Source organism: Rhinolophus sinicus, chromosome 1 (genome assembly GCF_057876585.1).
Source record: "Rhinolophus sinicus isolate RSI-liver-muscle chromosome 1, RSI-T2T, whole genome shotgun sequence".
Classification (NCBI taxonomy): domain Eukaryota; kingdom Metazoa; phylum Chordata; class Mammalia; order Chiroptera; family Rhinolophidae; genus Rhinolophus; species Rhinolophus sinicus.
In genome coordinates, this window is record NC_142501.1 from 35,589,541 (window position 1) to 35,615,049 (window position 25,509).

The window sequence follows — 25,509 nt, forward strand, 5'->3', positions numbered from 1 at the left end:
TTCAGAGCATTTTATTTATTTTAACAATGCTCTGCACGGTCTGTCTTTAGACACTTTCCCAAGTGTCTTTTGGCGACCCATCTTCTTTACTTTTGTTTTTGTTTTTTTGTCTTCTATTTGTCAAATCTACGTGGAAAAATTACATTCAGGTGTAACAGTAGTAACGCAAAACCCTGGGATCGAGATAACTCTGTGCTTTGGAAAAGGAGCCCGCGACCGCTAGGAGAAGGGACTAAATGTGAGCGCCTGGGCACCCGTAGGTCGGGTTCGTGGGCTCAGACACCGGAAGTGGCCGCGCCGAGCGACTTCCTCTTTCGGAATTTAATGCTCCCCCGGCTTCCCCACAGTAGTCAGTAAACCTTGAGAAGGATTAGAGCATGGAGGCAGCGCCCCCTCCCTCGACGACGGGGAAGTTGGTAGTGGTCGGCGGCGGCATCGCGGGTGTCACCTGTGCGGAGCAGGTAGGGCGGGCGCTCAGGCGGCTCCGCTTCTTCCTCGACCTCGGAGGCAGCTTCCTCTTGTCCTTTTAGGTCCCTCTTTCGACGCTTTCTTTTCCCCTGCTCTCCTTGCTCGCAGATAGTAGAGACTGCGTGATGGCCCTCAGATGATGTCTTTGATACCTCGCAGGCTTCACCGCAGGCACATAGCGGGGGGTGGCGATTAAGTTTTTAGGGGACAATCCAGAGCTGACTGGACCAGGCTCTGGTCCTAGTAATGTTAGAGCAGACAAGAGGGCTTGTAACTACGAAGTACTTGGTCAGAAAATTCAGCCCTCTTTTAAGTTAGATTATTGAATTCAGCTTCCAGATAGGTGCCAAGTCCTTAGATTTCATCTCTAGTAGTGTTTTGGAAAACAACCAGCAAGGGATCAAATGCAGCGATGGGATGCTTTTCTGATTATAGTGATTAATCAGAAAATTTCGTGTGTGTGTGTGTGTGTATATAAGTACACGTATGTACTTATATATGTACTATGTACCTTATATGTATGTAGTATATATGTGTATTATGTATATATACATATATGTGTGTGTGTATATATATGTGTATATATATATGTGTGTGTGTGTGTGTGTATATATATGTGTATATATATATATGTGTGTGTGTGTGTGTATATATATATATATATATATATATATATATGTAATATACTTATATTCCAAAAAGGACTAAATTATTTTGATATAAATATAAGGAATAACAAGTCATAAGAAATTAAAGGGTTTTTTTACGTTTTAATCTTTGGATGTGTATTTTCCATTTATTCACCAGTGATCCAGGCACTGTACTAAGGGCTGATTAGTCAGATATACACAGCATGGTACCTCCTGTTTAGGGAATCACAGCCTAGTGGAAGAGTCATGTAAATAAATCATTTCATCATTGTGTTTGCTATCGTAGGGCTGCCCGTGCAGTTGGTAGGGAGGGATTTAGGGAAGACGTGTCCTTCTTTAAAGGAGATAGCCTTTTGCCTCAGTGTAGAAGAGTGAGTAAAAGTTCACCAGGTAGACAAGAAAAGACAGGCATTCCAAATGGTGGCAGCAGTATAATCTCAGGTGGATAAAACATGGCACCATCTGGTGCTTATGCGTAGATGCAAAGCACATGGTGCTTGGGGGAGGTAACCAGGGATGAAGCCAGGAAAGTTGACAGAAACCAGATATAAGGGATCTTGTAAGTCATGGTAAGAGTTTAACAAGAACTTATAAATAGTCAGATGGTTTTGAGCAATGGAGTACTGTGATCAAATGAACCCTCTTGAAAGATGATTAGTTGTGATGTGTGTGGCAAGAGCTGCTGGTTAATATGAGACTGGCAGGCCAATTTAAAGGCAATTTTAGTAGTTTAAGGAAGTTTTGAGGGTCTGGTCTAGCAATGGAAACAGCAAGCAGGGAAAAACTTACAGAATAGCCAAAGGAGAAACATGGTAATATTGGTAATATTGTCAGTGGTAATATTGTCAGATATTGTTGAAAGTTTAAGTAAGGTAATATTTAAAAGAATCTGTGGGTTTTAAGAATGTATAGGTGAATTGCACATGCTCAGTTTTAATGGTATAGTAGGGATAGAAATAGAGGCTGCTGGAGTTGAACTGGAGCATGAGGTAGGAAAATGCTTTCAAGAAGTTTAAAGTGAGAAAGAGTTTTGTAGCTAGAGGAAAAGGATGAAGCAATAGCGCATTAAACCACTGAATTTTTGTTAAGGCTAATATTAAAATGGCTTGGTCGTCCTAGAATATATACTGATTGAGCATTTGGAAAAGGCAGGCTAGGAGTGCCAAAGCACTTAGGAAAAGTCAGGCTAAGATTCTAAATGTTTCTTATTGAGGGTTTGCTGTATTTTTATCCTATTGAAGGCAAATGAAAATATTTTGCAATAAATAGAAGTTGGTTTAACTGTTAATTAGGAAGATTGTTCCTTCTTATCCTCTGCATGATAACTTTAAATTGGCATATAAAATAGTTTTAAGTAAATAAGGAGTACCTCTATGTCACTTTTCTTGTTCAGATCTTTGTTAGTGTTTAGTATAAATGTATTATTCATTTTAATCAACATCAGAGTTGAACACTATTCATCACTACCCCTTAAATATGTACAAGACCCAGGATAATGGAGACCTTTAGATGAGGAACAGTGAGTTTTTAGTTTCCTAGGTTAATAACTTTATTAAAATGGGATTACCCCATCTTACCCCCCACGCCATATATATTACTGTGTTTCCCCAAAAATAAGACCTACTCCAAAAATAAGCCCCAGTTAAGATCGTCAGCCAGACGGACACATTTAGTACGTTATGACGATGTTCCAGAAGAAGATGACATGACTGTATTTGAATAAATGTAGATTGTTGTACATGAAGAAATAAGACATCCCCTGAAAATACGCCCTAATGTGTCATTTGGAGCAAAAATTAATATAAGACCCGGTCTTATTTGTGGGGAAATACGGTATAAGACCTGGTTTTATTTTCGGGGTAACATGGTAATATCTAAAGTTATTTATCATATTTTTTCCTACCTTTTTTTAAATAAGTTGGCGCTTCACTTTCCATCAGAAGATGTTCTACTGATAACAGCTTCTCCTGTTATTAAAGCAGTTACAAATTTCAAGCAGGTAAGAACCTTCATATAACGTTTTTAGTATTAATTTTTTTAAATTGCAATAACTTGCATAGCAGTTAGTGTGAACTGCAGTATTTTAATTGCTTAAAATGACAAATATTCTTTTGATATGCAATTCATTTTTAAATTATAGCTCAAAGTTTAGAATCATTCAGATTGAATACTAAAAGCACCCAGAATGATACTGAGTTGAATCTAGTCTTTTCTTTTTTCCCCTCCTGTCTTTTCCTTCCACTCTGAATTACTTTTCAGAAAATTTAAAATAAGATTCTTTTGGGGAAAGATGCTGTGAAATCTAAAGATGAATGCAAATATATATGTACATCTTCATTATACATATATGTGTATGTTATGTGTCTGTATTTACAAATCAGAAATGCTTCTGAGCCAGGTTTATACTTACAGATAATTAATGTTTCAGATGTGTAATAAGCATCTCAGAACACTTTGTAGTTCTCTGAATTTATATTACACATGTTATAAGATTATAATAGGAATCTTAAGATCATTTATGTCCTAGTATCATTAAATAGATGTCTGAAGATATTTTTGATCCTGTGCCTCACCTGTTAAAAAGCTTTAAGCTCATATTCTACTATATGTATATTTATAAATTATATATATGTGCTACAATAGCTGCAATTATGAGTGTTATGATGCCTATGCAAAAAATAAATGAATAAAAAGTTGAAAAACAAATCTTTCCTTGCCATACTTCAGTGAAGACTGCTACCATAGTCTCTGATTTAATACAAGTTTTCCTTATAATATCCTGATAATAGAATATACCTTTTTTTGCATTTTGTCTAAGATTTATTATTTATTCATATAAAGGTTAATAGACTCGATGTCAAGGAAGGAAAACCACCTTCTCCCACACATCACCCATAGACATACTTGCCAATCTTAAAGTATATTTTATAAAAGTTATTTTATATATTGTCTCCAGGGAAGAGATCAATATACAGTTAACCCACCTCATTCTCATATATAAACCTGTAAGGTTCACATTAACCCCTAAGACCAAGGGTTAGTTCCACATATTGTTCCTTTTAACCTGCCTAGAGATATGTAAGATATCTTAGTACCTAGGTACAGCCAAAAGAGTTACAGGACGGGAAAACCAGAGAGCCATTATGGCTCTTAATCTCTATAAGAAAAAAACATATATTTAATTATAAGCTTAAGCACACATACATAAGAGAAAGATGTATAGTTGGATCTTATAAATGTCTTTCCAGATTACTTAATTTGATGTAATGATCCCAGAGTTCTAAGACTTGAGTTCAGGTTTTGCCAGTTTTGTAAGTTTTGTACAATAGAAGAAAATACTTGGATTCTAGGCATAACTCTGTTATTTCCTGCCTGTGTAGCCTTAGTAAGTCTGTGTACCTGATTGCTTCACCTGTAATATTAGAATACACTCCTTGCTTACTTAATAAGGTTGTGGGCTTAAGATGTACAGCAGGTTCTTGAGTAACATTGTTTCAGTCAACGTCATTGTGTTTTAATGTTGAAGAGGTGCTGTAGGCACTTATCTGTATATCACTTAGCCTGTGGTAAAATGAGTTTTGTAATACATTGTTTCGCTTCAAATTGCAGAATCTATCAATGATGTTAAATGAGGACTTAACTATACTAATATATGTAAAAGTGCATTGAAAGAGCAAACCTGCAAATATCAGTTATTCTTAGTTTTTGGAAGTCAGAAATTGCATCCTTTTCATTATTTATTGAGCATCTATGTGGGAGGCACCCAGGATACAGAGATTAAAAGTATAGAACATACATCAAAAAGTCATTAGTGGTTATCTCTGAGGTAGGGGGAAGTATGAAATTTGGAGAGTGGTAAAGGGGGACTTTAACATTTAATATTAAATGTTGTTCGTTTAGTGTTAAAAACAGCATGTATTCATGACTTAAGTAATTTTTAAAAGATAAAAAGTTTACTAATAATAACTATTTATGGAGCTCTTACAATACACCAAGCACTCTTCTAAATGTTTTAAATGTAGTAATGTATTTAATCCTTAACCCTATGAAATAGTTTCTTATATTATCCTCACTTTACAGATAAGGTAAATGATTCATGGTGAGGTGAGGTAAATTTTGAAGGTGTGTATAGTCAGGTTTTGAATACAGGCACTTTGGCTCTGGAGTCCTCATGGTTAATGAGTGTAACCTTCTCAGATGGCTACTTCCTATTGGGGCAACAAATATGTAAGAATAGTCATCATATAATTATCCTGATAGTGGTGAAAAATACTGAAGTCATATTCTGATATATGCATATTTCTTTTTATACATATAACACATTGTTAATGAATGCCAAAGCCTGCCTTTTAGAATCAAGGAATGCATTACTTAGGAGGTTGCATTGAAAGAATCCTGAGAAGGTGAGAGATGATGGGAAATGGAGCACAAATTAATGGATTCACCTTGAAAAGTTGGGAGTGGGTCAAGGAAAGTGACTGATAGCAGAGAAATTTACAGATTATGGGAAAGAGGTGGTAACAGTTCTTAGTAGCTGCTTTAAGCCTAGAAGTAAGGTGATTTGCTGAGAATAAAGAGGATGAAATAAGTTTGGGGAACATTAGAACGGTGAAAGTTTGAAAAGTCACTGAGGGATTGGAATATGTTATTCTTCTAAGATGTTCTTTATTCTTCTCACTATATTGATGTTTGCACTGATGGTAGAAAAGCCATGGTGGCTAAACTGTAGTAATAGTCACTGTATTCTTTCTTCACTGCCACACAGTCAGTTTAAAAAAATAAAAGCCAATAAAAATGTTAATTTTACTAAATCTTGACTCGTAAGTGCACATCTTGCTAATAATATTCTGTATGATGAACTGGGATGTGTGTATTTGGCACTTCTGCAAACGAGTTCAGTGTTGTCTCAAGGAAAAGCAGTTGTGCAGTTGCTGAGTTGCAAGCTGAACTGGCTACTTTCTATCATGGAACATCAATTTTTCTTGCAAGAACAATTGACAAACGGGTCATTCATATTTGGAAAATGAATAAAGTGAGCCTTTCACTTCAAGGAAAACAACTGACAGTACTCGTTGACAAGATGACAAAATTAGAGCTTTCAGACGAAAATTGGAAGTTTTGGAAAACTCATTCTTCACTGTGAGCCTCACAGTACTTAAAGACTTTTCTGATGAGATTGTTGGTGATAACAAATGAATGTGATTTTTTTGTTATATTGCTATGAAATATGTCAATATTTGAAAGATCTCCATAGCTGAACCAGTATTGTCCACATGACCAACGTGTGATGTTACAAGATCCACTCAAAGTGCAGGGTAGTCCAGTGGATTTCACAAGAACACAGTAGGAAGGAAGGATTCTTTGATGTGGTTTCAAATTCTACCTTGTACCTAATCTTTAAGAAACCATCACTTGCTGAGTCATGGTGTGGCATGAAAGAAAAATATAGTTATCTGAAAGGGCTGCATATTTGTGTCAGGCCAAAACAACATGGTGCAATATTTTGAATGCAGACGCAGAATGTAGGAGCTATCTGCTGTTAAGCCAGATATTAAAGAGATTTTTTTTTTAAATGTAAAACAGTGCCATTCTTCTCAATTTGTTTTGTTTTGGAAAACTTTATTTTTTATTGAGTATATTAAATCTGCCTAACATGGATTTATTATTGTTACTTTTAAGTGAATTAAGAAATATTTAAACTTTATCTCAGCTTTAATTTCTAATGTAGCAAATATTAATATTGCTAGGTATAACTCAAACAAACAAAACCCTCTGGGGTCCTCAATCATTTGTAAGAGTGTAAAGGGGTCTTGAGACTAAAGGGTTTGAGAACTCCTGGGCATGTAGTAGGATTTCCATGCAGTGTTTAAGGACCAGCTAAGGTTGGATCCCAATTTACAAGGTGTGTGTGGTTCTTCTGTAGCAGACAATGCATAGCACTAGAGAAAGCAGGTAGTTCGATCTATGGTTGGGCATTTCCAGGGTCATTAATGGCAAAGGGTAAGAGAGCAAGGAAATAAAGGGTTTAGACAAAAGGTGAAATGATCCACAGTGGAGTCTCAGCAGGACAGGAGGGAAAGTGAATCCAAGAGGATGCTCATGGTTTGGGAGAACAGGAAAGAAGAGTCCAAAGAGCAGATCACAATAAAGTTAGTTAGTAAGTGGAAAAAGAAAGCTGCAAGGATAAGGAAATAGATAAGGTGTTTGTTTAAACTGTATAGAAATAAGTAGTGTTAGCCCTCATTTTGTGGGTGAGCAGCCCTGTTTTACAGGCCAGGAAACTAAGGCTCAGTGATCTACCTGACGTGCCCAAAAGTGGTGGGATTAGTATTTGAATTCAAGTCTTAAAGTGAGGAGTCAAGCCCTCTTGCCACTGTATATGGTGCAGTTGGCCGACTTTTTTGTTTTATGAACATGGAATTAGTGTATAAAAAAGAAATGAAAGTATTTTTGTTATTTTAAATTCTTGAAAGAAAAACATTTTTTAAATATATACTTTTGATCTAATACAGGTTTCTAAAGTGTTGGAAGAATTTGATGTTGAAGAACAACCAAGTACCATGTTAGAAAAGCGCTTTCCCAACATTAAGGTTATAGAATCTGGAGTAAAGCAACTGAAGAGTGAAGAACATGTAAGAGAATTTTCTTTGTAATGACATTTTCCTTTGTTACATCTTCGTGGGGTTTTGCCTGCCTTCCTTTGACCCCACCTGTACCACCACCAAAGTCCCTAGCATTGAAATTTTAGTGATGTTGATTTCCATTATTATTAGAAAAATGTATACCTTTTTGTGAGTTTGTTGAATTATATGATTAGCTTAGTTTGGCATTTTAGGTTTTACCTTTCAAATTAGCGTTAACATTTATTTAGTGTCTACTGTTTTCTGGGCACTGCATTAAGTGCTGGGACACAGTGACAATTATATAAGGAACCTGCTCCTGGGAGTTCTGTGTCATAGGGAATATAGAAATGCATATGTATAGTTATATGGACATGTGAAAAGCAGCCATTGAAGTATCAAAGTTCTGATATTAGATATTTAGGTACACTTCACAGATTGAGTAATATTTAAGCTGTGTTTTAAAAGATGGATGAATTAACAGTTCTGCAGATGGAAAAGGGCATTCCAGGAAGAGGACATTGCATGTTCAAAGACCCAAAGAAAGGAAAAGGGGCGTGTAGAACAGTGAGGTAGTCAGTGGGATTGGAGTGGGGATGGCAAGTAAAGGAAATTGGCAGACAAGGCCAGAGAAAGAAGTAAATAAGATTTTGAAGAGCTTTTTATGTCATGCTAAGAAATTGAGTTTATTTTATAGTCAGTGGAAAAATAGTAAAGAGCTTTTAAGTGGAAGCAGGGATGATGAAATAGACGTTCTTTTAGGAAGATATATCTGATAGCGATGTCAAAAGTGAACTGGGGTGGAGTGAGTGGCTACAAGGTATTTGCAATAGTCCAAAAGGATACAAGGCCCAAACTAAGAGTCTCAGGAATACGGCATTCTCAAGAAAGGATGTTATCAGAATATCTATCATCAGCTGAACTTTAGGCAAAACGGGAAGTAGCGTTTGTAGTAGTTTCTCTAAAGCCACTCTAATTTATGAATTCTCCCGTAAAGATAAAACACATGTACACCACATTTGAAACAGAAATAATTTGACAGAAAAAAAAAAATTAAGAAAAAGTACTGAGTTTTATGAGAAAAGAATTAAAAATCTGAATCCAAGACCAGAGTAATTTCCTAATACTTATAATAGTAGTACTTATTCAGTACAACATCAACATCTATTCATTTGAAAATTGAAGTAAACTTAAAAGTATACTAATGAATTGTGAAGGAATTTACATATATTAGGACGTTTGACTGAATCAGAATGCCATCCATTATCATTTGAAAAGTGTTCTATAATGAGATACATGTCTCCATTCTCTTACCTGTCCTTTATATTCTTTTTTGAATTAGAGATAGTGTTTTACTTCCATGTCTACTTCCAAAAATTTAACAGTAGCCAATGAAGAGTTTTTGTGTATGTTTTTACAGTAGCTAAATGCGAACACTTTTTAAATTAGGTCAGTGCCTATATAACTATTATAACATGTGTTTATCAGACAAAATTCTAACCAGATTATTTGAAGAAAGACTTGTATGAAATTTCTATATGCATTACACTATGTTGGATTATTGGTTTTACGCAGCTGAAGAGTTAACATGGGTAGCCAATGTCTGAATGGGTAGTAAGTGCTGTGTTTTGATTTGCCAAGTTTTATAATTCCAGACACGTGGCACAAAAGTTAACCCCTACACCATTCCAACAAATTCCAGCATCTCTCATAGTAACATGTACTTACATGTATCTGCTTTCTAAATGCTACTACTTATATGTAGATTTTCATTCAATATTAAGGAACAAAAACAGTGGATCTCTAATATGCATTTTTAGACTCATTGATGTTATTAAAAATTAATATAAATAACTTTAAAACCAGTACATCCTAGGATTCCAGGTTAACATGTTTGTCACTTACGTGAAAATATAACCCCCAAAGAGCATGTATGTAGTTTGCTGGTTAAGTGATTGCTATTTATACTTAAGAATATAAATAGTTATTTGGCACTTCTAATTTTTTTAGATTAAGAACACATATTGTAACCTCTTCTACCACACACTACTCCCCTGTACCTGTAACAGAGATTAAGGTACGCTACAGGTAGAATCACTAGTTCTTATACTAATTTCCATTGAGATCAGAAATGTTCATTAGAGTCCTCAATTTCAAAATTTCTAAATGTTTAATTTTTAATCTGAGGTCAACATCCTTTCCAAACATCATGAGATTCTGTAAGTTTTATGCAGAATTTTGTGTGAATGTGCCTTTTTTTTCTGTGGGAGAAAGACTAGTTTTTATCCGATTCTCAAATTGGTTCAAGGCCCTAAAATGATTAAGAATCACTGGGTTGAAGAATGCATTCTCATGTTTAGTTAGCTTTGCAATTGCTGTAACAAGTATTGAGTGCCTCCAAGAGGCTATTTTTGTCTTCTTGAATGTTTAATTTAAAATGAAATTGGACCCATGTATAAACATTTCCCCTCTCCCATTCGTTGCTTTATGTTTTTACAGTGCATTTTAACAGAAGATGGCAGTCAGCATGTATATAAGAAACTCTGTCTGTGTGCCGGAGCTAAACCAAGGTTGATATGTGAAGGAAATCCTTATGTATTAGGAATCCGCGATACAGACAGTGCTCAGGTAACATTCTGAGGTTGGGTCAGGGGAAGGTACAGGAAGATTTCTTAGACTTTTCTACGTTTGAATCACAGTGTTCTACTTATGTGAATTCCTAAACTGTAGGAGAAGAGAGGTTTTATGTATTGTTTTTTTCATGAGCCATAACCCAGAAAGTAGTTATAATGCTCTGTTACTGCCAATTTCAGTTTGTTTTCAGTTCATAATTTATATATTTCTTTATTCATGCTGATATACTGTTTTCCTTCCATTATGTTATATCCAGATATAACAACTATGTTGAAGGTTACAACTTACATTGAGCACACAATTCATTAATCTACTCTGATTGGAAATATGTGCTTTGCAACCTAAATAATGCATTGATCTTTTACCCAAAAGGTAAAGCATATCCAAAACTTACTGAACTCAATCCTCAGCAAATAAATTAATAATCAGGAGATCTTTGTGATACCAAATCATGTCAGAACCCTAAAACTGAAAAAGTCAATTGGTTTATTGTTCTGCTCAAGAAAAGTGAAAACTATCCCAGTAAAGTAAAAGTTATCTGTGCAGCGTTACACATCTTTTGGTAATTTACTTCAGGGTTTATTGACCCTTATTACCAATCTCTTCCTAATTTTCAGTCACAATATTGTCTTAACCTCAAGCTCGTTGTTTTGTCCCATGAGGTGATAATTTTCCTTATATAATAATGTTTTATATTCTTGAAAATTGGTAATGTTTGCTTTCAGCTTATTCTTAAATAATTAGATAGAGAAAACTAGAAGTTGATTATCTTGTAAACATTTCGTATTACCGAAGATTGTGTTCATAACTATGTTCGAGCGAAGCCCTCTACATATGTGAACTCACTGAATCCTCATGATAATCCCATGTGACAGTCAGTGCTCCTACTACAAATAGGAAACTAAGGGGGAGAGATTAAGCAATTTACCTTTAGTAAGGTAGTTACTAAGTTTATCAGAAATACAGTTTAAACTCCTGCCATTCATCTCCTTGTCCAGTGCTCTTTACAGATCTTTCTTAAATTACCTATTGCCCTCAATGAAGAAGAAACTAAAATTAACTGCGGGTTTTTTTCTTGTAGAATTTTAAAGAAGTCAATTTCAGTGATTATTTATTGAACATTACAATAACTTTTGTGGTCAATTTAATAGAAATGGTAACGACATAGTAGCAGGAGGAATTTAGCTATGCAGACGTCATCCTGAAGCATGGGACTATTCTGTACTTTTGAAAGTGCCATAAGATTGACCGCTGGCTTTTCTCCAAGCTCACTGTGATCTTTCTTTGGGGGGATGGGAGGATGGAGGTACCAAATACTGTCTTATAATGGTAATAACATTTAAAAAAAATAAATGTTAGACATTATTATGTGCCTGCTACTCTTAACAGATTTATCTACATCATCTTACTTAATGCTTACAGAAACTTTGAGGTTTAGTCACTTATTTCCATTTATAGTTGAAGAATCTGAGGCACAGGAGGCTAAGCAACTTGCCTAAGTGAGTAACTGCTACTGTTTCCCCGAAAATAAGACCTAACTGGAAAATAAGCCCTAGCATGATTTTTCAGGATGACATCCCCTGAACATAAGACCTAACGTGTCTTTTGGAGCAAAAATTAATATAAGACACGGTCTTATTTTCAGGGGAACATGGTAGATCAACATCATGTTAGTAAATAGATTTGGTCAGATAGTTGGGAATGTTATAAAGACAGTGACTCGTGATTAATTCTGAAGTACTACTCTAAATGTGATGACATAAAAGGCAAGGAAAATCAGGAGAGGCGTTGTTATAAAGGCAGTTTGGGGTGAAACGTAAAGGGGAACATTTGTAATATAATTGGGAGAGTGTATCCTGGCAGAGTGGGAAAGTGAGATTTATTATCAGTGAAGCGTCTTGCTGCCAGCGTTGCCCACTATAGAAAAAACTGTCATTTTCTTTTTAATATAGGAATTTCAGAAACAGCTTACTAAAGCTAAAAGAATAATGATCATAGGGAATGGTGGTATTGCACTTGAATTAGTGTAAGTATATTTAAATATTATTTGAAAACTGCTCTGTGATTTGTGTGATTGTTGGCAGACTGGAAAATAGCTTATCCTGAAAAATCAAAGATAAATATAATTGCTTTTCATATATTTTCAAGGAGAAAAAAATTTTTTTTTAGCTGTCATGAATTCATAGTTGCAGAAATGTCCTTATAAAACATGAGTTTAGGGAATGCTTTAGGTCTCAAAGGATCATACACTGGTAAGTGGCTAGATTTGACCCATGTATTTTATAAGGATGTACTATATTGGAAAACAATTTAAATGTGTACACCTTTAGAGATTTCTAATCATAATCCCCACCACTTTTTATTGCTTATACCCATCCGGGTTCATTCATCTATGTTACCTGTCTGGCCACTGAAACCCAAAGGGTTTGTGACTCTTGTTTCAGGATATGTGGTACTCACAGCTCTTGGTTTTTGGAAGTTTGGGAAATGTGAACACAATAAATACGAAATATCCTCTTAAGATGATATTTTAAGTTAAAAAAATATTGTAGAATATCCTGCTGTGGCCTACAGATAATTGATTCACTTTCTTTGTAATATAAGGAATAGTCTGGATATTTTTCAGCCCAGAAAGTTGGGTCTGGCTACAAAGAGGACAAATTTAATCAATGTAAGGAATCTGCCAAAGCCCTGTCTTAATTTGGTCCATTCCAACCCTCTTTTTTAGAGGATGATGAATCCCACTGGGAGCCGGTAAGAGTCCCTAAATTGCCCGAGTTCTAGGAGTTGTGGTCATTATTGTAATTATAAAGTTTGTAGCACTATACAGAGAAATGCAGATAAAAAACTAGAGTATCCATACCAAACTGCCAAAAGCGGGGAGACACATTTATTGTAAAAGGGGCTTCACATCCTTATGTACACATGACAAATTTTCTCCATCAGCTGTCTCCAACAAAAGTGTAACTTACTACTACTCTCATTACTGTTATTTACAATGAAATGCTTTCTTACATTACAAAATGTTCAGAGTCTCACAACATTTATTCCTACTCCTCACTTTCTTCAGGTTGGAGATTGAAGAATATATAATTGGATAAAATTCATTTTATACTCAGTAAACTCGGACAGTTTAAGAAAGGTCCCGTATGGAGCTATTCTGCCAGTTCAGGTTCACTGGTTAGGCCTTTGCCTTTTCTTGATGAAAAATGACACCCAAGCCTTTGCTGCACATTACTAGGCCCCATGTTCCACTAAGGCTAATACTAATTTTCTTTTGTTTGCTTTTATTTCCATTATTATGTCTGTTTTCTTCTTTCCAAGTGTAAGTTAATCCTCTCATTTTCAAACATAATTTCCCAAAACTATAATACTTCACTGTTGTCTATTTTATGAGTGGTTTTAAAAATGAAAGCAGTATTTCCTTTGTGTGTGATGGTCCCTTCCTGTTTATGCATCTTTCTGAGGATGCAGTTCATAGAGGAGGAGGATTACAGGGTGTCCTGTGAAGTCCAGCACGTACTGAAGTTACTTGTGGTTACTTAACAATAACTGGCCTGCTAGGCAAGCATCAAGTATTTTAAGCTATACTCATATGTGTTATAGTGCTGTGTAACTTTAAAATACAAAAAAAATGGTAGATTTCTAACTTAAAAGTTAAGGAAAGCATGTCATGATAATTATGTGCCTATACGCATATGTAAATTGAAATACAAAATTTATTACCAAATGTGTTTGTATTCTGCTTTCTGCTTATCAGTGATACTGTATGACCTGAGCAACATAAAATACTGTTCTCCAAATAATCTGACTTTTAGTAACTATAAATAGTCTTTGCTGGCATAGGAGAGCAGAATAAAACAAAGGTCCATTAGATGAGGTAAGGGGCTCCTTTACCATATGCCAAAAAGCATGAACATAAGGTGACCTAAAGTCACATGTACTAAACCTCTTTTCTATCATTGGTTTATTGATTAGTCTTAAAAATAACCTAACTGTGTTACATTATAGCAGTCTGTGAAATAAAGATGGCAATACTTTGTACCATAAATGTTTAAAATAACATTAACATACAATATTCTTATTACCACAGCAAGTTCAAATAAAATCCTACTTTAGTTAGGATAACCATATATCCTGTTTGTCCAGGATTGTCCCAGTTCATCAGTTGTACCAAACAAGTATTATTATAATAATGTACCTTATAATGAACTTCAGTGACTTCGTGAAATTAATACTAGGAAAACTACATTCTTAGTGTCCAAACCTAGAGCTAAAACATCAGATGCTTAGGAGCCTAGGCTACCTCATAAACAGTAATGGGAAGTGGCTTCAATATTCCATGTCCTTTTCCTTTTTTCCGCTTAGATCCTTGATTTTTCTGTGAACTGTATCTTTCTTTGGTTGGATGGCTTGGAAATTTCTGAGATGAGGGGAATTAATTGCAGCGTAATGATTCCTTTATAACAAAATTAAGATTTTAGTTCATATTCCTAATTTCTCTTTTTCAATTTCCTTCCGTAGTATGCTTTGAGTACATAAAATATTTGTTACCAAAGAAGTGAACTACTGGCGTGTCCGGTTAGCTCAGTTGGTTAGAGCATGGTGCTAATAACACCAAGGTTGCCAGTTCGATCCCGCATGGGCCACTGTGAGTTGCGCCCTCCTTAAAATCAATCAATCAATTGATCGATCGATAGATGGATAAATTTCAACTACTGTCAGTTTGGTAGCTATGTACCATCCATCATCCATTATTGATTACACTATAACCAGATAAAGCATTGCTCACTTCTGGGAGCCCTGGGGGACATTAAATAATAACTATGTTGTAGAAATTGAACACAAATGATATTCATTGTAATGAAATTTTACATGATGCTCAGTATATATATTTGTCACTTATATGTTCTTTCAGTAAACTGATTAAATTTATTTTATTATTGATTCTACTTTAACTCTTATTATTCTGAAAGAGTGTTACATTCCTCTTTATAATCATTTTTTCTGAGCTTTCCTTAAAATGTTTTTTTTTTACTTGTTCCTTAGGAGAGAATTGTTATATGCAGATACAACAATTTCTACTGAGACTTTTGAAATTGCTTGAATTAACTTTAATATTGCTTTTAGGTATGAAATTGAAGGGTGTGAAGTAATTTGGGCCATTAAAGATAAAGCTATTGGGAATACTTTCTTCGATGCAGGAGCAGCTGAATTCTTAACTTCGAAACTCATTGTTGAAAAACCAGAAGCTAAAATTGCACATAAAAGAACCAGATATACAACTGAAGGTAAAATAATAGCATCTAGCTCATTAATTGAGATGAAACTGTTTGTTTTTTTAACCATTAAAAAAATAAGAAAATTTAGCAAAATGCTATTATTTGGGAGCTAGGAATATAGATATTTAATTCTATATCCTTTTGTGACTTTTAGACTTTCTAGGAAGTACATATTTTTATGAAAAATATGTGTAATTAAAACAGGAAATTTAAAGTGAATAAATAAACCACCCCATCTGCATCTTTGCAAACAGATGCTATAATTAGACAACACTTAAGGTAATTTTATAAAAAAATGCAATGACTTTAAAAACAAATACAAGCCTCACAGTTTTTTAGTTTAAAAGAGCTTCAAAAAAAAAACAAAAAAAACTTTTTGGCTTATAAAAGTAAGAATTTTATAGTTTTGGGGATGCTAAAAATTTTCAAAATGTGATGGCTAATTTTCTTACCCTTCCTGTTAACTAGTGTATATAAATAACACTTTGAGTGTTTATACTCAACACTTAATGGAAAGATTATTCACTTTATACCGTTTCCCTGAAAATAAGACCTAACAGGACAGTCAGCTGCAATGCGTCTTTTGGAGCAAAAATTAATATTAAGACCCGGTATTATATTATACCCGGTCTTATATAAGACCGGGTCTTACAGTAAAATAAGATGAGGTCTTATATTAGTTTTTGCTCCAAAAGACGCATTACAGCTGATTGTCTGGCTAGGTCTTATTTTCGGGAAACACAGAAACTCTGCATCACAAAATATTAAAATAATGAATAAAATGATTAATATAGATAATTTAGTTTAATTGTGCTGTCTGTATAATAAATCATTACATTGCCGAAAAGCTGAAGAATACAAGCATAATTCTCTGCTTAGCAATTTTTTGTATCATTTGAAATTTGAACTGAATTTATCTCTTTAAGGAAGGAAAAAGGAAGCAGGAACCAAAGCTAATGCTGGTAATATAGGCAGTGCCTTGGGACCTGATTGGCATGAAGGTTTGAATCTGAAAGGAACAAAAGAGGTATGTTTTCATACACTGATTAAACATGTCCAAATGCAACTTTAAATTCTTGAACCATTTGTTAAAGACGGGTTATAAATATATACTCAAAGAATTGCTGTATCACACTGTACTTAAAAGCCGTAGTGCTAGGAAAGGACTTCAGTTCACTTGCCCACCAAAGATAGGTGAATATTCGTCTAAAACTGACCCTCAGTTTCTTTTTAACTATCCAGAGATATAGAGGTCTCCATACACAGACTTACAGTGACTATACCTGTCCTATTTTAAAAAGGTCACTTCAGATGCATTACCATATTTGAAAGGCTCTTAGATGGATTCTAAATAAAATACACATTTAATGTCTTAATCGTATAAGCAGATGACTTGCTTTTACTCTTACTAGATTTTTTTTTCAATAGTTGTTAAAAGGCTGTGGTATTTAAATATTGTAAGAATGGTACATGCAGTTCTTATTACTGTGTATGATTTCTTTTCAGTCTTGGGTAAGTTGGAGGGGGGTTGGCTTCGTGGTGTAGCTAATTTTTGTGATGGAAATTACTCAAAATAATTTCTTCCTGCGCCTTCATATGCTAAGATTAATAGTATTTTAACCTGAGAACTTCAACAGTTGAGTTCAGTAAATGTTTATTATCTCCTACCTAACTGGCACTTTACTAAGGTTCTAGGATATAACAGTAAGTTAACCTAAACCTGCCCTTAGGAGATTTTTATAGTCTGTAACAGTTGTAATTTTAAATATACATGTAATTATCAATGAGGCTTATACTAAAAACCATGCCCTTGGTGCTACCTGCCAGTTTAACTACTAAATCTCTTTAGTACTGAAATGAATTTCTGCCCACTCATTTCACACACAGAAATTGGGAGGCTTATTTTTGGTCATCCAATATGTTTTCACGTATATTCTAATAATTATTTTTTCTATATTTCTATAAGTGTATTATAAACTTTTTCTTCATTAGTAACGTAAATCATTCTTTCTGGAAGTATTGTGGTGACCAGCATTTCTTTATTTTAGTTTTCTCGTAAGATTCACATTGAAACTAGGTGTGAAGTAAAGAAAATCTACCTTCAGAAAGAATTTAAAATTTCTAAGAAAAAGTCCTTGGCTTTTCCAAGAGACCATCATAATCAGACACTTACAACTGATAAAGGTAAGTAATAAAATAAAAAATATTTAACTGCTTATTTAAAAGAAAGACAACTTAATCTTTATTACATTAAAAAACAAATTCAGATTTTCATATGAAATTTAAACATGAAAAGTAAAAATAAAACCGTAATTTAGTAAGTCATTTCATTTTCACTACTTTTTAAGTTTTCTAATAAATTGTATAGAGTTCTATTCATTGTTTTAATTATCATAACCGGGTCAATCGGAATATCTTGCAGATGAAAACACAACAAATGAACTAAAAACTAAAACACCCGATGCTCTCAGAGGTGAAGTAACTTCTCTAAAATCACACAGATTGAAAATCTATAAATTTAGAACTAAGATTCTTATCTCCTAATTCCTATTCCACACTCCTATGAGAATACTGTCACTTGAAGAAATACACTCAGCCAAACCTAGTATATGAGATATTCCACTGTTCAGAAATCTTTGAATTTTCCCATAGGAAAAGGGAGTGTTAGAGTTTGAATATGAATAGAAAAGGAAAACATTGATGAGTTACCTAGGGAGACTATAAATTCTCAGTGGAGTATGTTAATAATTTTAAAGAAATAATTTATAAAATGAGTTATCATTTAAATTTACTTTGTTAAAATTTTTGTCTAAATTTGAAGGAAAAATGTTTAGAATGCCATAGTTTTGTATAATAATTATACTCAAAACAAGATGTTGTTACTGGATTAAAACTTATTTTAGCAAATATGCCTTATCCAACTTATTAAGGGATGGTATTTTAAAATCATCTCTTGCCTGCCTTTTTCTGTCTTTTTTCTTCTAGTCATTATAGTCACATTATGCTATGGAAAGTTGGTGGATTACATTTGAAAATAAACTTTTTTTTATTTTTAAAGAGATATGGCCTGTATATGTGGAACTGACCAATGACAAGATATATGGCTGCGATTTCATTATCAGTGCTACAGGAGTTATACCAAATGTAGAACCTTTTCTCTGTGGCAACAATGTAAGGTGAAATTTTTCATCCCACTATGCATATTTTTAAAGTTTTAATTATTTATTAATATCTCTAATTCTCAAGCATGAATACTTGTTCTTTGTTTTAGTACAGAAGTAACTTAGAATGGCTGAAAACAATTTAGTTTATATTTATGTCTTGATTTGCAGTATTTTTTTTACTGCTTAAAGTCTTTAAGCAGTGAGCCATAATGCATAATTTATCTAAATGTTGGCAAGAGACTGACACCTCCTATGAATTCTTAAAAGTGATTCTCTTAGACAAACTGTCTTATAATTTTTGTTTTAGCATTTGAAGCTTACAAAATCTGAATATTGTAATTATGAATGTGGGGTAGTTATATGGTTATTGGATATTTTTGATGTTGAAATTCTAAGAATCTTACAGTTTTGTCTGTCTTCAGTAGGAATTTGATTCCCTGGGAATTCAGCTTAGTTGTCTAAATGTTGTAGCTGTTTTTCACTTTCTCATTAAAGATCAGATATTCAAGGTGTAAAAATTTATTATTTTACTTTAGAATGAAAAGAAGTCATGTTTCATTTTTCTTACCACATATGCTTATGAGGAACATTATTTAGTTTGATCTAGGAGAAGATGGTGGCCTGAAAGTGGATGATCATATGCAAACGTCCCTTCCTGATATCTACGCTGCAGGTGACATTTGTACTGCATCCTGGCAGCCCAGCCCAGTCTGGCAGCAGGTAGGCCAGCAAACGTAATCACATGTTTTATCAGAGTCCATCTGAAAACAAAGGAGTTGATACCAGCAAATCGAACTTTCTGGTATTCCAATTTTTCTACTTTACGTAGGAAGCTATGGTAGAGTTTTTTGTGACATTTAAAAAAAGAACAACTGAATTTTTCCCTTTAGGTGAGTTACTATTACAATGATAGAACAGACTAGGATATCTTTTAATTTAAAAAGAGTTCTGGGCTGTTACTTTTTTATTCTCAGATGCTTATCAGCACTGTCCAGTGGAACTTTCTGTAATGACAGAAATGTTCTCTTTCTGCACTGTCCAGTCACGTAACTACTAGCGGCATGTGTCTGCTGAGCACTGGAAATGTCACTAATGTGACTGAGGAACTGAATTTTAATTACTTTTAATTAATGTAAATTTAAATAGTTACATGTGGCTACTGACCACCATATTATATTGTACAGCACAGCTTTAGATTAAAAAATAACAAACTGTTACTGAGATTATAAGCCATAAGATAAAGCATTCTGTTCCTGTGGGAATCACTACTGAAAAAAAATGTTCCTTTAGTGAACAGTCTTCCTCAGCCTAACAAGTGCTTCCAATTGGATCTGTACTTCCTCCGGCCCCGACAGTGTTGCCTACTTCCTAACAGTGGAACAAAAATACTAGGGGAAGATGCTCAGACCATGTGGCTAAAGTGAGGTTGTCGTTGTCTTAGGAGGAGTAGAGACATAGGTAGATGTTAGAGATAAAAGAACCAGTCAACACTTACCAGGTGAAAGACCAGCTTCACCGGTAGGGATATAATTCATTCAGATTAACTATGGAGTATGGTAGTGGAAGGGCTTGATGCCTTTTAAGAGGCAGCTTCATTATTTTGTGTTCTTTTATGTACAGCAGAGGTAACATCAATAATGAGAGTACTTTCAGCATCTTTCTAAAATGCTTCAAAGTAGCTTGTTTTCAGTTTTGTCTACAATCATCCTATGTCATTTTTGTGGTATTTCTGTCAGAAACTCAAGTAGGAGTTGGAGTTTGTGGGATTATTTTAAACATTTTAAACCCTCTAGGATAAATTATATCCTTAATGAGCATCATATTCTGATACAGGAAAGAAGTACCCCAAAATAAACAGGTATCTCTTGTTTCGAATAAATCTAATAGATCCCATCTCTTAATTTGCAGAAGCAATAAGTATATAAATAATTTGTTTTACATAGTCCCAGGTGCAAACTTAAAGGACTTTGAGCCTGGAATACATTAGGTAATAGTCCATCAGAGTCTAATACAGGCCACTTCCTTTAGCCATTCTCTAGTTTTACTGTGATCAGTTTACTCTGCTCCATTACCATACACCTTGCCGCTTGCTTCATCAAACCTAACTTATTTAGTGAGAAAATTGAATTTAAAAACATAATAATCTGTCACTTCTATCAGAAATGCTTGACGCTTAATATCCATGATTGTGGTATTATTTTTGCACACAAAACGACAGCATTAGTTACACAAACACATAGGGGTAATAAGGAAACTAATTGCTGATTATAGGCTAACCTGTTTAATTCTCCCAATAGCCATTGAGGAGGTGGTGTATTTTTACGTTTCAAGTGAAGAAACTGAGGCTCAAAAAAGTTAAATAAACACTAAGAAGAGTTGAAATGCAAATCTACTGGCTTCGAAGTCCAGTGTCCTATTATACCAGGGAATCCGAAAACTTTGTAGAAATACAATACAGTACAATACTGAGAGATTAGTACTATTATAGAGAATTTTAACTGACTTCCCAGTATCAGTTGCTGAAATCTGATAAATGATGTTGTGGGACTAGGCAACGAGTGATATATATCGGTCTGACCAATAAGGCTAAATTGCACAGTAGGCCTTAACTAGCACCAAAATATGAGGATTAGGAAAAGGAACAAATTTTTCAGTAATGATTTGGCATCTCTATTAATGCTGGTGAGAAACTTACTCTGAAGAGAGGACTAGTTAAAATATTACCACCTGGTGTAGCCTGCAATATTTTAGTAATTTTTAATAAAAATGTTATTGAAACATAGAAGTTGGTGTCATCTTTTAATTTTAGAAACAGTAATTTTAGACAGAATTATCAAATACCAAAATCAGTTTGGTTAGTGTGGATTGATGATTGGCAAAGATGATTTTGACAAATTTTGATGACTGTCAAATATTGAAACCTTTTAAGGAATTTCACAAAATTAAGGTGATAATGGTTTTCAAGTAATGATAATGAAAAATTATATTGCATAACATTTTATTTCAGATGAGGCTGTGGACCCAGGCCAGACAGATGGGATGGTATGCAGCAAAGTGCATGGCCGCAGCTAGTGTAGGAGACTCTATTGACATGGATTTCAGCTTCGAACTTTTTGCTCATGTAACAAAATTTTTTAACTATAAGGTAAGATAGATAAGCAAAACTTTTCTGCTTGTTAGTCTTGTAACTAATTATGATCATTTAATTTTCTTACTTGAATAAGAATTTATATGGTTTTAACCATTTTTCAAAAAATGACGTATTTTCCAATTTTTTGCAAATTAGTACCTGGTATTATTGCTTATCTTAATTTTCAGTCATCTGATAATCATTACCTGTGCTTCCCACTATACTGTTTTGCAGTTTAAGGGGAAAAAAAATCTCTTCCAGGTTTGTTCCCTGTTGGTGCATTTCTAATTTTTATTTGAGATTTGTTACTTCTTTATGAGGGGAACTAATAACTATCATACTCAAGAATGAAGCAGGTGCTTTCCCATACATATTACCTTACTCAATCCTCTTTACATTACTCTGAGACAAGTTTTTTCTTCCTAACATACTGGTAAGGAGAAACACACATACACAAGGTTCAGGGACATCAAATAATTTACCTATGAAAGATCGTTATTAAATCTTTAAATCATGACTCCAGACTACTGTAGTCCATGTTCTACATATATGTATGTTCACTGGATATTTTTAATGTTCATGTAGATTGTATGGCATTATCATCTGTAGAATAAATGCATGCCATTCAAATGTTTTCCTGTAGAACCCTCCTCAACGACACTTAGCTGTGAAGTTTTGTAAATAGGTATTTCTGCTGGTCCGTCTTGCATAACACAAAACAATTGCATATTACCTTTCTTTTTTTGTACTCACTAAAATAACTTTTTTTATCCCTACATATATACATATAGGTTGTATTGCTTGGGAAATACAATGCACAGAACTTGGGTTCAGATCATGAATTAATGCTGAGATGTACCAAAGGACAAGAATATGTCAAAGTCGTCATGCAAAATGGGCGAATGATGGGAGCTGTCTTAATTGGTGAAACCGATTTAGAAGAAACATTTGAGAACTTAATATTAAACCAGATGAATCTTTCATCATATGGAGAAGATCTACTAAATCCAAACATTGACATAGAAGATTATTTTGACTAAAAAGGGCACTTCAAGAACCACATCAAGTTTCAAATAAGACAAAATTCAAGAGAATAAAGTAAAAAACTGCAGTGATTTAATGATGGCCACATTGCTGTTAAAAATACAGACGTGATAATGATTTTTGTGGAAAAATATTTAAAAATAAAATTCTAAAGATAAAATCAGTTTAAATTATTTACAGATATATTTTTTGTAACAAAACTGACCACTAGTAGATAAGAATTTTCAAGTTATTCACTTCTGAGTTTTAAACTTAGACATATTCATTTGTGATTTAGCTTTGGACCAAATTTAGCTAGGCTGTTATCTACTTAGGCAACAGCTGGGCCTAGTAGACCAGAGCCATTCTTTGATTGTGAAATATCAAAATAGGCTACGGTTTCAAGCTTATAGTTTTATTTTATTTATATAGAGATGTAGCCACCTTACTTACTAATATTAATTGTATTGATACCTTACTCCTTTTTGTTTGCATTCTACGTGTAATTATAACCCGAAACCACTCACTTTGTGTCATGAGCCAATGTAAAATCTTCAATAAAATAACACTGCTATCAAAAGACAGTCACGTCAAAAGAAAAGAAAAAAAATACCACTGTGTATATCAAGGCATAAAGAGCTTAAGATAGTTTTGTGAAGTCATTCTCTTCAGTATTTTACATTTAAAGGGGTTTACATTAAAAAAAAATTTCCCCTCATTTCATACTGTAAATGTATACAGTTCATGCTCTTAACTTTGCAAAAGGTCTCAACTTCTCAAGTCTTCAATACTTTAGAAAGAAGTTCTTAAAATACAGCTAGCTCCATATGTGTAAAATATTAATGAAATTGCCTTAAAACATAAACGTTCGTTAACTACAAAAATAATAGTGCATACATGCATAAACTACTTTCCTTGGAAAATCTAGAAACACTCATCTCGTGCATCATCAATTTTTCTTTTCTTAGCCCCTGTACTCTTAGAGTCAGATTGCTGAGCCTTGTTTGCAGACTTCTTCTGGAAGTTACCTGAATTTTTTTCTTCCTTCTTTTTATCAGCTCCTTTAGAATGACAAGTTTCAGGTGATTCAATCTACAAAACAACAAAGCAAACACTCCGATAAAAATTTGGCTATTCTGTTTTTCTCATGAGATTAAAGATCTCAATAGTTTTTCTATATCAGTTAGCTCTTTAAGTGTCCAGTGGTCTGGTTTTTAATCTTCAAATTTCTACTCAGATATGAGCCCCATCATGAATAGAAGGGCTATACCATCAGAGAAAACCCTACAGGACACCTGAAGTGTCCTTAGACAAAACTGTACACCGCATGCTTTTGCAGGCTCAATAGTATTTATAACAGTGGTTTTCAACCTCTGCCACAGAAGCAGACTTCTCAACCAACATTGATCATGACCCGTATCACGAGGGCAGAGTGCATCACAAAATCAGACATGAAAATGGAGTATTCACATTCCAAAAGGTTGGAAACCCCTCGTCTATGTTAAACGGCTAGTCTAAATTCTTCCACTTAATGTCTGCACAGAAAACAAAGATATCTTTTTCTTTCTTCCATACCCAGATTCTAAAAACACCACTGACTTACCTCTTATGTTTAATTGGGCCTAGGAGAGTACTAGTTAAAGAAAAGCATCCCATAGGCTTTAACGTATTTTTAAAATATTTGAAAATTAATAGCCAGTCATTTACCCTGAAACAACTCTGCGTGGACTTCTTTACTTTCATGGTGATAACGTGGGCCTCATTGTTCAGAAGATTAGCTTTAGGTCCTGTTTTCAAATATGAAATGGTAGCAAAAGCTGTAAAACTGTAGTCTTCTCTGCAGAAGATAAAGGCCAACAATCAGAAAGGTTCTGACTTACAGAAGACAATGAAATTTATAAAAATAACCAGAAGTGCAGTAATTTTAAGTAATACATTGATATGAAACAAACTTATACTATAAAAGTGCAATTTATAGGAAGTATTTTAGCTTTCCTTTTTTGACGTGCAGTAATCAATCAAAGTTGTAGTTTTTAGGTAAATTTTGTATAGTGTTCAAAGTTCATATGAAACAACTGCAAAACTATTTGTCTAGCTGCAATTATAAAAATGAGAAAGACTCAAATCATATATTGTGGAGGAAAATAGTCTATTTTTACTTGGCCAATTTTTGATTCTTGTGATTGAATAAACCGTCATTTTTATGATAATACTGGTTTTGGACATTCTACCATTTTATTTCTGAAGTTTAACATATCTCCTATTTATGGATCCACTGAGATGTAACTAATGCCTGTACAATCTTAGTTTTCTTATTTCTAAAATTAATATGAGAATGTCTATTCTACCCATCTGGCAATGTTGCTAAGATTAAATGAGGTAATATACATGAAAATTATATAAAGTATTCTACAGTTGTTATATATACAAATTAGGGTTTTTCTTCAAAGTAATCTATGGGAAAACACAGAGGGTGCCAAAACAATGTATACACATTTTAAGAAAGAAAAAAACTATTGAAATTACGCTGATGGTAAC

At 34.0% G+C, this 25,509-nt stretch overlaps 2 protein-coding genes across 3 annotated transcripts in view; one reads left to right on the forward strand and one right to left on the reverse strand.

The window, feature by feature from the left end:
* The first annotated feature begins 289 nt into the window (after nt 1–289).
* Nucleotides 290–23,155, forward strand: PYROXD1 (pyridine nucleotide-disulphide oxidoreductase domain 1). Its single transcript, XM_019738180.3, has 12 exons — nt 290–461; nt 3,037–3,117; nt 7,631–7,750; nt 10,238–10,366; nt 12,325–12,398; nt 15,503–15,663; nt 16,581–16,681; nt 17,703–17,838; nt 18,713–18,825; nt 19,416–19,538; nt 21,826–21,963; nt 22,740–23,155. The coding sequence occupies exons 1-12, from the start codon at nt 378–380 to the stop codon at nt 22,986–22,988; spliced, it is 1,509 nt and encodes a 502-aa protein (XP_019593739.3). The 5' UTR covers nt 290–377; the 3' UTR covers nt 22,989–23,155.
* Nucleotides 23,043–25,509, reverse strand: part of RECQL (RecQ like helicase) — a 30,698-nt gene continuing 28,231 nt past the window's right edge. The window contains exons 14-15 of one of the 2 annotated variants that reach the window (XM_019738171.3): nt 24,679–24,808; nt 23,043–24,063 (exon numbers count right to left, since the gene is read on the reverse strand). In XM_019738171.3, coding sequence (XP_019593730.3) covers nt 23,896–24,063; nt 24,679–24,808 — 298 coding nt within the window. In that variant the 3' untranslated portion in view covers nt 23,043–23,895. The remainder of the gene's footprint in view (nt 24,064–24,678; nt 24,809–25,509) is intronic. The other variant, XM_074325941.2, reaches the window with a different exon arrangement.